This window comes from Bufo bufo, chromosome 7 (assembly GCF_905171765.1).
Source record: "Bufo bufo chromosome 7, aBufBuf1.1, whole genome shotgun sequence".
In the NCBI taxonomy this organism is placed as follows: Eukaryota; Metazoa; Chordata; class Amphibia; order Anura; family Bufonidae; genus Bufo; species Bufo bufo.
In genome coordinates, this window is record NC_053395.1 from 193,653,662 (window position 1) to 193,666,665 (window position 13,004).

The following is a 13,004-nucleotide window of genomic DNA, read 5'->3' on the forward strand; positions in this document are numbered from 1 at the left end:
TCAGTCTGCAAGCTGTTCAGGTCGTTTTCCAAGATAACTGGTTTGTTTGGGGAGCGTGGCAACGTGGAGGAGGGTAGGAGGGTGTGTAGAGAGGGGGAAGTGTGCCGGAGGATCGCTTCTCCTCACTGCGTTCAGGCACATGCAATTCAAGTTTTGGCACCAATGGGCAGCATTGTCACATAGTTGGAGCTCATTGCCTGTCTCAGCATAACCTGTATCTAAGTTCACACAGGGGCTGCGAGTCATCTGGGCTCAGCAGGTTAAACTTTGGCAGCTGGGTCCTGGTGCCATTACTGAGTTGATTACTTACAAGGTTGCTGCTTGTGCACATGTTTGACACTCATCACATACACTACATACATACCTTAGACACATAGTTCGCACATCAGGCAGTTTGACGAAAAAAAAAAAAAAAGGGTACAAGTGGATTGTTAAATAAAGTTAAAAAAAAAAAAAAAAAAAAGAGTGGGTTGTTCAAATAAAGAGAATTTTTTGGGATAAAAATAAAAAAATAAAAAAACCTTTATCCACCAAGCTTCATCCATACACCTCTAGCATAGGTACATCCGCCAATACAGCTACACGCTCGCACGACATACACACCCCGTTTCATCTCGTAGACTAGTGTCATACGTCATACGGTCTGTTTTCCACAAATCCTATACTTACATACATCACCTACCACGTCTGTAGGTTCTTTAGCCCGCAGTATTCGTTTTTAATTAATCTGCCACGTCACAGATTCAAACAAACTCGGGCTCGCTTCATACGTCAGTGGAAACGACTATCATACTCCCTGTCAGCCTCGAAGGCTTTTCGTTCAATCGTTTCACGCTGCTGGGGGGGGGAAGGGGAGGGGCTTAGATTCCGTCATCTTGTTTGTCAGCTTACGGGCAGCAGGTCGTAGGGTTAACAGGTTGTTGTTTTTTTCCTCTTCTCTTTTTCTTTCTTTGTTTTTTTTTTGTTGTTGTTGTTTTGTGGTGTTTGTTGTGTTGTTTGCAGTGGTCTACGCCATCTGCAACTTCAGCCAGTGCAGGCTCCTGCATGTCTGTGCCACATGTTTTAGGGCACATCCGGTCACGGTCTGCACATTGAAGCCGGCGTGACTGAGCCGGGTGAATGTGGAGGCACTAGACCAGCTGCTGCGGCTTCATCCGGTTCAGCCGTTCCGTACATTCCTGGTGGAAGGGTTTTCACGGGGGTTTCACACTGGGCTCATCACCTTGCCCCAGCAGACTCATGAATGCCCCAACTTGCAGTCGGCTTCTAAACATGCTGGTCTGGTGGATTCACTCTTGGCAGTTGAGCTGGACAAGGGTTTCATCATTGTCCTTTCCAGTCCCCTCCTTTCTGCACTTGGAGGGTGAGCCCGGTGGGGGTGGTGCAGGGAAAATATTCCAATAAATTTCGTTTGATTTATGATTTGTCTTCTCCACATTCTTCCCACGTTCCTAGTCTCAACTCGTTGATTCCGTCCGAGGAATTTCCTTGAAGTATACTTCCGTAGACCAGGTCATTCTTCCGACAGGCATGGGGGCTTGGCTGTCCAAAGCAGATGTCTCTGATGCGTTCAAACTGCTGCCCATTAGCCCATCTCTCTGGCAGTGGCATGGCATCAAATGGAGAGATGCGTACTATTTCGCCACCAAGTTGACGTTTGGTTCCTAGAGCAGCCCCAGTCTGTTTGACAGGTTAGCGCAGACACTAGAATGGATTTTGTTGGAACAGGGTTGCCAGAATGTCATCCACTACCTGGATGATTTTCTGTTGATCGAAGAACCCTCACAGGCACCTGTTGACTTGCAGGTTCTCTTGCAGGTCTTCAAGGAGTTAAACATTCCAGTGGCCGAACACAAAACAGAAGGGCCTGCGCAGGTTGTCACGTTCTTGGGGATCTCTCTGGATTCACGTGCCATGTCAGCCAGTCTGCCACAAGACAAACTCGACAGAATCAAATCAGGTGTCCGTTCCTTGCTCATGTCTCAGGTTTGCACCAAGAGAGAATTGCAGTCTCTGTTGGGCATGTTATACTTTGCCATGAGGATCATTCCTCAGGGTAGATCATTCATTTCAAGATTGCTAGTCTTATTACAACAGACCAGTGATTTGGACGCATCAGTGCATCTTAATGCGAACGCCCGAGCAGATCTGTTCATGTGGGACAGATTTCTCAGTGGGTGGACCGGCATTTCCATGTTTATTCCGAGGGCCACTTCTGATTCTCCACACGTATTTTCAGACGCAGCTGCCTCGGTAGGTTTCGCGGCCATATTTGGCTCACATTGGTTCGCCGGCTCATGGCCCACACACGTGCTACAGTTGCCGGGGTTTTCTCAGATGTCGGCATTGTTCGAGATCTATCCTATCGTAGCAGCTGCTATAGTCTGGGGGCATAGGTGGTCGGGTCACACAGTGGTTTTCCACACTGACAACATGGCGACCGCAGAGATCATTAACAAGGGCAGATCTAAATCGTTACTCATCATGTCTTTCATGCGTAGATTGACCTGGATAGCTCTGGAACAGGGGTTTCATTTTCATGCCCTGTTTTTGGACGGGGTCAGCAACGTTGCAGCTGATGCTTTATCTCGTTTTGATTTTTCTCGCTTTTTCTTACAGAACCCAGAAGCAGACTCAGTGGGCACCCCGGTACCGGACTGGCGGCTGCTGGTCTTGGATTAGACTCTCTGATGGTGGTCGCCAGTTCACTCATTACCAAGTCTTTGTCGGCCAGTACGTTGCGGTCGTACCGCCGAGCGTGGGTGGTTTTTTCGAACTTTAAGTTGGCATATCCTAGAGGTGACACAGGTCAGGTCAAGTATATGGTGGCTTTCGTGTCTTATTGTCATTCGGTATTGGCTTTATCCTACAACACCATTAGGCTATATTTGGCTGGGGTGCAGCATTTTTTGGCACTTCAAGAGCCAGACAGACCCTCTATATTTTCAGCTCACCCGATCAAGGCCATCCTCAGAGGCATTCAAAAAAGCCAGGTCACGGTCAAGTCGGTCCGTCGACCTATTAAGGGGGACACGTTTCGTAGCCTGTCGGAAGTTCTCACATTGTCACCATTCGGAGTCCTTCCCAGCATGGTGATCAAGGTGGCGATGTACTTGGCGTTTTACGGGTTTTTAAGACCAGGTGAAGTGACACAGGCCAGACAAGGGGCGGTGGCTCTCCGCAAGGGAGATTTAGTCAGGATGGGCAGTAACTCATTCGCAGTTGCCTCACAACAAAACAAGGCAGGTAGGTCCCGGCCATGTAGTTAAGTTCTTCCAGACCACAAACGCATGGTGTCCAGTGACAGTCTTGGACAACCTCTTGCTGGCCCTTAGTCTTCACAGCCCCACCGACCCATTACTTCCATTCCCTGTTGGTCCACTGACGTCCAGCCAGTTCATCAAACATATTCGCATCCTGTTGACCAGTGTAGGATTGAATCCGGCTCAATTCTCGGGGCATTCTTTCCGCATCGGTGCGGCATCCGCAGCGTCCAAGCATGGAGTCCCTGTGCATATCATTAAACACTTGGGGCGCTGGCGCTCGGGGTGCTTTGTACGGTATATCCCGGAGCCACAAGCGGAGCTGGTACAAGCATTTAGTACATTGGCAGAGTAGCACCTCAGGCCAATCCTTCCCTCACTGGTGGGTTTTGCCCCCTTTTTCAGGCATACCGACCTAGTGAGGCCAAGGCACACCTCAGGCCAATTAGGTAGGGGGGTGGTGGTTGGGCATCTTCCACTCGTTTAGGTCCTGACCACAAGTGTTAAGGCTGGCCGCAGGCTAGCCTGGATTTGTGGGAGGGGCCGGTACCTGTCTTGAGCAGTCTGGCTCTCCCAGGCAGCACGTCGGCATTCGGACGTCCCCTGCCCACCCATTCCCATTCTTCATTCAGTCATTCAACCATCACATTCAGGGTATGCCCCCTTTTTCAGGCATACCGACCTAGTGAGGCCAAGGCACACCTCAGGCCAATTAGGTAGGGGGGTGGTGGTTGGGCATCTTCCACTCGTTTAGGTCCTGACCACAAACGTTATTAAAGGCTCCAACATCTCACACCCACATACAGGACAACAAATTCCCATTCAGGGTCACTTTACATGTGACAGTAGCTTTGTGATCTATTTACTTAAATGTCCTTGTGGGTTGTGCTATGTTGGAGAGACAACAATGCGCATAAAAGACCGAGTAGGGAAACATAAGTCCACGATTAGGAAGGAAAACACTTTGTTACCTATTCCTCAGCATTTTAAAGAAAAAAATCACCGCATCTCACAACTGCGTTTTCAAATTATAGAGGAAGTGAACCTACCCTGACGTGGAGGAAATCGGATCCAGATGCTCCACCAACGTGAAGCATATTGGATCCATTGACTTGAGACGCTTGCCCCCAAAGGCTTCAATAAGGAATACTCATTGAGCAGTTTTATCAGAATCAATATGTGGAACGTATGATAATTGAGTTTTTTGTGTAAATGTTTGTTTTTGGTTTTGTAATTGATCACGGATTACTCAGATGTTTAAAACAAAGTATGGATCTTGATATATATTCTGCCGTACTCTGTCCCTTGACAGATTTAACTTTGTTTGGACGAGTTGCGTAGCAATATGATGTTATGATCATGTGACTGGCCATCTGACTGAGTTCCGACCCGAGTCACGTGACCACTTGCATGATTAGGATACGGTTTATTTAAAGTGTATCTGAATGGTGTACTATGAAAAATGTCTATTTCTGATTTGTAATCGATTAGGGATTACCCAGATATCTAGTAGCTTATTTTTCCGCACTCTGTCTTTAGATAGATGCAACTTAGTTTGGGCTGGTTGCGTAGCAATATGATGCTGCACTCACGTGACTGGTCATATGGCTGGGGGCGGATCAGTCCGATCCCGGTCATGTGACTACTTACGTGACTAGGAGGCGGGTTATTTGAATTGTATTTAACCCTTTCATGACCAAAGGTCATTGATGCCCCAGTGTCCAGGTCAAAATTTACAAATCTGACATGCGTCACTTTAAGTGGTAATAGCTTTGGAACACTTTTACTTATCCACGCCATTCTGAGATTGTTTTCTCGTGACACATTGTACTTCATGACAGTCATAAATTTGAGTCAATATATATCACCTTTATTTATGAAAAAATCCCAAATTTACCAAAAATAAATAAAAATTAGCAATTTTCTAAATTTCAATTTCTCTGCTTCTAAAACAGAAAGTGATACCTCATAAAATATTTATTACATAACATTCCCCATATGTCTACTTTATGTTGGCATCATTTTGGAAATGTTATTTTATTTTTTTAGGACGTTACAAGGCTTAGAAGTTTAGAAGCAATTCTTAAAATTTTTAAGAAAATTTCCAAAACCCACTTTTTAAGGACTAGTTCAGGTCTGAAGTCACTTTGTGGGGCCTATATAGTAGATACCCCCATAAATGACCCCATTGTAGAAACTAGACCCCTCAAGTTACTTAAAACCAATTTTACAAACGTTATTAACCCTTTAGGTGTTCCACAAGAATTAAAGGAAAATGGAGAGGAAATTTCTAAATTTCACTTTTTTAGCAGATTTTCTATTTTATTACATTTTTTTCTTTAACACATTAAGAATTAACAGCCAAACAAAACTCAATATTTATTACTCTGATTCTGCGGTTTACAGAAACACCCCACATGTGGTCGTAAACTGATGTAAGGGCGCACGGCAGGGCGCAAAAGGAAAGGAACACCGTATGGTTTTTGGAAGGCAGATTTTGCTGGATTGGTTTTCTGAACGCCATATGTTTTTTATTTTTCTACCGATCGTCTTGTGCAGGGGCTCATTTTTTGAAGAAAGAGTTGAGGTTTTTATTGGTACCATTTTTGGGTACATAGGATTTTTTGATCATTCATTATTACACTTTATGGGACAAGGTGGCCAAAAAATTGGCTGTTTTGGAACCTTTTTTTTTTTTTTTTTTTACAGCGTTCATCTGAGGGGTTAGGTCATGTGACAGTTTTATAGAGCAGATCGTTACGGACGTGGCAATACCTAATATGTATACTTTTTCTTATTTATTTAAGTTTTACACAATAATAGCATTTCTGAAACCAAAAAAATGATGTTTTAGTGTCTCCATAGTCTGAGAGCCATAGCTTTTTTATTTTTTGGGCGATTGTCTTAAATATGGGCTTTTTTTGCGGGATGAGGTAACGGTTTGATTGGTACTATTTTGGGGTATATACGCCTTTTTTGATCGCTTGCTGTTGCACTTTTTGTGATGTAAGGTGACAAAAATGGCTTATTTTTTTACACCGTTTTTATTTTTTATGGTGTTTATTGGACGGGGTTGATGATGTGATATATTTATAGAGATGGTCGCTACGGACGCGGTGACACCTAATATGTGTGGTTTTTGTTAGTTTTTTTGTTTTTTTTTTATAGGAAAAGGATTTTTTTTTTTACATATTTATTTATTTTTACTTTTATTATTTTCAATTTTTTTTTTTATCAGTTCCCTCTTGGATCTTGAAGATCCAGTGGGGCTGATGGTTGTACTATACTTTGCAATGCTTTTGCATTGCAAAGTATAATACAATCAGATGCCTGTAGGTGGCAGCACCGGACGCCTATGCCATGGCAACCGGACGCCTTTGCAAAGCGTCCGGTTGCCATGGCAACCATCGGGCGCTGCGATCGCAGCAGCCCTGATGGTTGAGAGAGAGGGAGCCCCCTCCCTCTATTAACCCCATGGATGCCGCTACTGCGGCATCTATGCGGTTACAGCAGTGTCAGCATAGAGCTGACACACGCTGCTGATGGCGGCGGCTCAGGAATGGACCCGCCGCCATCACACACAGAAGGGGGACCGCATCGGGGGCAGCATTTTACTTATAACAGATCGGGGCAGGAGGGGGCGGACGCATCGGGGGCAGGGGGCAGCATTTTACTTATTACAGATGGCGGCAGGAGGGGGCGGACGCATCGGGGGCAGGGCGCAGCATTTTATTTATTACAGATCGGGCAGGAGGGGGCGGACCGCATCGGGGGCAGGGTAAGAAGAAGGACAAGAAGGGGGCACAGATCGGGGGCTTCAGGACACATTACCGATTTCAGGCTGTGATCTGCAGAGCGCAGATCAGAGCCTGAAACCGGCATTTTAACACTGCCGCGATCCGATTGGTTAGTCTGCACAGACTAACCAATCGGATCGATTGCCGGCAAGGGGCCACTCTGATTGGCCCCTTGCTGGCATTACTAGACTGTATGCTGTCCGTGACAGCAGCAGGGCTCGGGCAGAAGCTTTAATCCAAGCGCTTTGCAGCGCTTGGATTAAAGAGCTGGCTTGACGTCTATACACGTGATAGCTGCACGGGGTATGTGCAGCTATCACGTATATATACAGATTGCGGTCGTGAAGAGGTTAAATGGTGTATTGTATATGTGAAATTGAGCTGTTATCACCTGTAATTTGACAAAGACACAGACTGGTGTCGAAACGCGCGTCACATATGGGTGACGAATAAAGAAATCCTTTTTCATTATTGGAATTACGGAGTGCTGGTCTTTCTATCATAAGTATCTGGGGATTCAACCTACTGACCGTGCACCTGGACCCTAAAGGAAGCACAGTGCCGCCCATTTGTTCCTAATCCATGTTCTGGATACATCTGTGTGTGGTGGCTCTTGAAGCACTCCAGCTGCAGTCCACTCCTTGTGAATCTCCCCTTATTTCTTGAATGGCCTTTTCTTGACAATCCTTTCAAATCTGTGGTTATCCCTGTTGCTTGTGTTTCCTTTTTCTACCACACTTTTTCCTTACATTCTACTGTCCATTAATATGTTTGGATACAGCACTTGTGGTGGGTGTCAATTACTGTCTTCTGGACAACTGTCAAGTCAGCAGTCTTCCCCATGAATTTGTAACCTACTGAACCAGGCTGAGTTACCATTTAAAGGCTTGGGAAACCTTTGCAGGTGTTTTTTGTTGATTAGCTGATTAGAGTGTGATACCATCAGTCTACAGTATTGAACTTTTTCACAATATTTTAATTTTCTGAGATACTGACTTTTGAGTTTTCATTAGCTGTAAGTAGAGATAAGCGAAGTTATCAAAAATTTGATTTGGCTGCTTAGCCGAAGTTCACAAATAAATTTAATTCATTGCATTGTATGTAGCAGGCTCAATGACAGGGAACAGCGATTGTGCCGTCCCCCGTCATTGAACCCCTCAGATGCCACGTTCAACGCTGAACGTGGCATCTGACAGTCACATTGAGGCCTTTCAGGAGTTTAAAACAAAAAATACATACTCACCTTATGCATTTGCTCGCGGAAAGGCCACTATATGTGTGTGTACTGTGACACAGTGGGGGGTTGTGTATGGCAAGGCAGGTATTTTCCTCCCAGAATGTGCGGCTGGGCTGGTTTCCAGCCAGATGAGGTCAAATACCGGACTGGAGTTTAAGTGCCGGTCCGGGTTTTGGCAGCACCTGGCTGTCCTTGAATAGGCAGCTGGGCTCAGCAGAGATGTCTCTGTTTTGGGGATCTGAGGCTTTGTGCCGTGCTGGAGGGCTGAGAGCCGCATGCTGGAGAAACAGGCCCCCTAAAGCCTGCTGTGTACTATTGGAGGCAGAACTGCCAGCAAGGTGACTTGTGTTATATAGAGATGTCCCGAACTATTCGCCGGCAAATAGTTCCCGGAGAATATAGCTTGTTCGCATTCGCTGTGGCGGGCGAACATATGCGATGTTCAGTCCGCCCCCTATTCGTCATCATTGTGTAAACTTTGACCCTGTACCTCACAGTCAGCAGACACATTCCAGCCAATCAGCAGCAGACCATCCCTCCCAGACCCTCCCACCTCCTGGACAGCATCCATTTTAGATTTATTCGGAAGCTGCAGTGTCACAAATTTGACTAAGTTGTAATCGCAATGCGAATTCAACTTAGAGCTGGGTTCCTAATAGTTGTTGTATTGCTAGAATATAACGAAGATTGAGAATATAGTGCTATATTCGTTATATTCGTCAATTCTAGCAATACAACCATTAGGAACTCAGATCTAAGTTGTAATCGCAATGCGATTAATACAGGTTATATTAATCGCATTGCGAATTCAACTTAGAGCTGGGTTCCTAATGGTTGGCGTTGCTATGGCTGGTGTCACCCGGTGCGGTAGAAAATGGTGTCACCCCTGCCCAAAGCCATAATAAAGAGATAAAGAGAAAAAAAAAGAAGTCACTAAGTCAGCTCCAATCTTGGTCTCCAATCTCCAGAGTCTTGGTCTATGTGCAGATATCTGATTGGAGCTGACTTCTTATTTTCTCTTTTGCACATAAACGTTTAAACTATATTCCTTAGTAAAAATTACCAGTCCACACCATATGGGTCTATATTTATGAGCAAAGATTAGTAAATGTGGCCGGGTGGCCCCAGCCCACAGTTCAACCCAACCCCTTATGTCTCCTGGCCTGGGGCCGTCTCTATAATAATCCACCAGTAATTTATGAATGGGGTTAGGTTATTAACTTATTATTATTGAGGTATTATTAAAATAATTTGGTCTATAAAGTCAGAGCCGCTCTACCTACCTCCTCCTCCCGGCACCAGAGACTCCTGCAGGGCAGCTGCCGTGGCGCCCCACCACTCACCAGGCTGCAGTGAGTCACACCCCCGTCCCCCTTTACCACGTGACGGCGCGACGTGCTGGCTAGCTTGCGAAGTTTAGAAGTTGAACTTGTGAGTGAGAACTCCTGCGCCGGCGGGCCGCGGGTGACACCCCATCAGACTGGTGTCACCCTGTGCGGCCCGTACCCACCGCACTCCCCTCGCAACGCCACTGGATCTAAGTTGTAATCGCAATGCGATTAATACAGGTTATATTAATCGCATTGCGATTACAACTTAGATCTGAGTTCCTAATGGTTGTATTGCTAGAATATAACGAAGATTGAGAATATAGTGCTATATTCGTTATATTCGTCAATTCTAGCAATACAACCATTAGGAACTCAGATCTAAGTTGTGATCGCAATGCGATTAATGCAGGTTATATTAATCGCATTGCGAATTTAACTTACCACACTCTGCGTCAACTACGTAATTTTCCATGACAGTTTTGCCATGGATCCCCCTCCGGCATGCCACAGTCCAGGTGTTAGTCCTCTTGAAACAACTTTTCCATCACTACTGTGGCCAGAAAGAGTCCCTGTGGGTTTTAAAATTCGCCTGTCTATTGAAGTCTATGGCGGTTCGCCCGTTCGCGAACATTTGCGTAAACTCGCGTTCGCCGTTCGCAAACGGAAAAATTTATGTTCGCGACATCTCTAGTGTTATATGAACTTTCCATTGTGTGTGAATTAACACCAAGACTGCATAGTTACGTGCTGTTTTGTGAAATTGCCTCAAGTGAATAAACACTGACGTTTTGAGTTAAGAACTTGTATTTTGCCTCTGTACTGCGCCCGCTTACCCTATCTACCAGAGTGAAACCCCACAGTACACAAGCATGTATGTGCCATTCTGCAGTATGCACGGTAAATGCACTTAATTCTGCATTGCAGCACATTTCATTTAAACATGTATCCGAAGACATCAGAAAATCTGAGCACTGTGTACTGTATATGCATGTAAACAATGTATGGGTGTATATTTAGATATTTGTGTAGATAAGTAGATATAGATAGATGATAGATAGACAGTATGTGTGGTTGAGGGAATTCCCGTAGTTCCCCAAGGTGATGGGGTCCCCAGACTATGTGTTTCTTATGCCGTCATATTATCTGTCCCTATCCTATAGCACTACAAATGCAACGAGCTCCTGAGTAGCCAGTTCAGAGGATGGGAGTGGTAGTGGCCCTGATGAGATGATGTGTCATGGTGTACTCCCTAAAGCCATTGCTCCCTGGGGATCGGTACAGTGGAAAGGTGGTTTGAAGAATCAGACCGGAAGTAAAAGTATAACAGTCTCTCTTTACTTAGTGCAAGATATAACTGACGGCACATCCAACAGTATTAAATACAAAGTGCAGTTTCTGGCACCAGATGAGGAAGAGCGGTGGCTGGTTGCGTGGCAATTTAATGGCACTTGCAGGCACTTGTGGATATAGGTGTTCACTGTGAAATACAGGTTTGAAGTTAGTTCAGCCTGTTGGTTATTCTAGGTGATGAGTGTCTGAGCCATAGTCCCTCACCTGCACCTGTGATTTTGCTGCTCGCTCTGTTGTCTAGGCACAATGAAGCAGTGTTCTTGATTCTGATGATCTCTCTGGAATGGTGGTCTCACAGGAGAATGGAGTAACAAGATCTAGGAGTATTAACTGAGGCACGTGTTTCCTATCTGTATCTACTCTGGAACTCCCCCTCCTGGAAGGAAGTAGGAGCAGCCCAATCCTACCAAGAGAAGAAGAACATGGTGGTTAGCCCTGTTCCTGCCAACCATACCTTGTCTACTCGAATGAATTGCCAAATGCATAACATGAACATTACAGTGCATAATACAATACATAACAAAATAACAGCAATTGCAGACACCTCAGGTCTGGGCACTGCACAAGCTTCATATTGGAGCGGAGTATAATTAAAAATGTATAGAGATTTTTGAATATCATTCAAACTGTTTTGATTCGGTTTAACAAATAATTTGGAATTTAAAGGATAAAAATTCTATTTGTTTTAAAGGATACAAAGGACCAAACAACAACATCCCTATTGAAAAGATATGCACCAGGTCATGTGAAGTTTTACCAACAACCCCCACATCATACAAAATGACAAACTCCACATTGACATATTCAGCTCTGCTATAACTGTGTGGTCAGACTCATTTTTATGTCCTGTTAATAGAACTTCATGTTTTATGAAATTAAGTAGTCCCTAATGTCTTTAGGTTCCCATGTGCGTTTATTAAGTTACGTGTTATCAATAATCTGAGCCGGGTAATATTCTCCTGCTGGATTTCATGACCATCCTTCACCCTTCTTATTGGACATCATCCATTTTAGTCATTGCCTTTGGGGCAAGGTATATAGGGCGGTTCAATCATCCGCTCTCGTCTGTACGACTGTCACCGTCGCGCTCTCCATGCTGAATCACAGGAAGAAATGATGATAAACTGGAAAAACAGACAAGAATAGCGAGAAAGGAAAAAGCATCAAGAATGAAGACTCCACCGACAGAAAACAGCTGGCAGGAGCAGGTACACGCCGGATGATGATGACTGTATTAGTCAGTATTATTATATTACACTGATACGGTATTTACTATGACTTTGAGTACTCTTTTATATACAGTAATTTTCGCCCATAGGTTGATGTAGATGATGGCCGTTTACTGATTGAGGAAGATGAGAAGGAGAGAAGGTTTTCTAGTAATATCTTTTGGGCAGGGTTCAACTTGATCAATGCCATCCTGGGTACAGGGATGATAGGTAAGTTCACCTACCGCAGTCTGATGCATGTACTTCCCGCATGTCATAATGCGCCACCCCATAATATAATGCGCCCTCGAAAATATTAATCTCTCTAATATCAGTGATTTACATCTATTGGTCTAATTCAAACCATTTTTAAGAAATGCTCCGCTTTGTGGGGGTCAGTGGTCTATGCTCACAGATACCAGGCGTAATATAAGACTCCTGGGCTCCAATGCAAAAACCTCTCCTAGGGACCTCATTGACCCCATGCAATTTATAGTACTTCCAATTAAGTGACTACCGGGTGGCTGCAACCTCCGCACCCCCTATAACCTGTTGCCAATTTCATCTGCACATATTTATTATAAACCTACTTGCAGATTTTCATTGTTCCGTTAAAAAGAGTAATATTTGTAAAATCATATAAAAAAAAGTGCAAGGTACAGGGCAGATCTGCAAATCTGTGGCACATCCAAAAATCATGTGGCATGTGAATGGGATTTGGAAAAACCCAATAATACGCCTTGTGGTATCTTCAGTAAGGAACACACAGGACGTGGTGGGGATGCCCAGGGGTCCACATAACCACAGAGGTCACAGAA

At 44.7% G+C, this 13,004-nt stretch overlaps 1 protein-coding gene across 1 annotated transcript in view; it reads left to right on the forward strand.

Annotated features, from left to right (window-relative positions):
• Positions 1-2,772: 2,772 nt before the first annotated feature.
• SLC38A11 (solute carrier family 38 member 11) overlaps positions 2,773-13,004 on the forward strand; it is a 69,304-nt gene continuing 59,072 nt past the window's right edge. Inside the window, exons 1-3 of the mRNA XM_040440284.1 lie at positions 2,773-2,808; positions 11,670-12,186; positions 12,297-12,417. Coding sequence (XP_040296218.1) covers positions 12,148-12,186; positions 12,297-12,417 — 160 coding nt within the window. The 5' untranslated portion in view covers positions 2,773-2,808; positions 11,670-12,147. The remainder of the gene's footprint in view (positions 2,809-11,669; positions 12,187-12,296; positions 12,418-13,004) is intronic.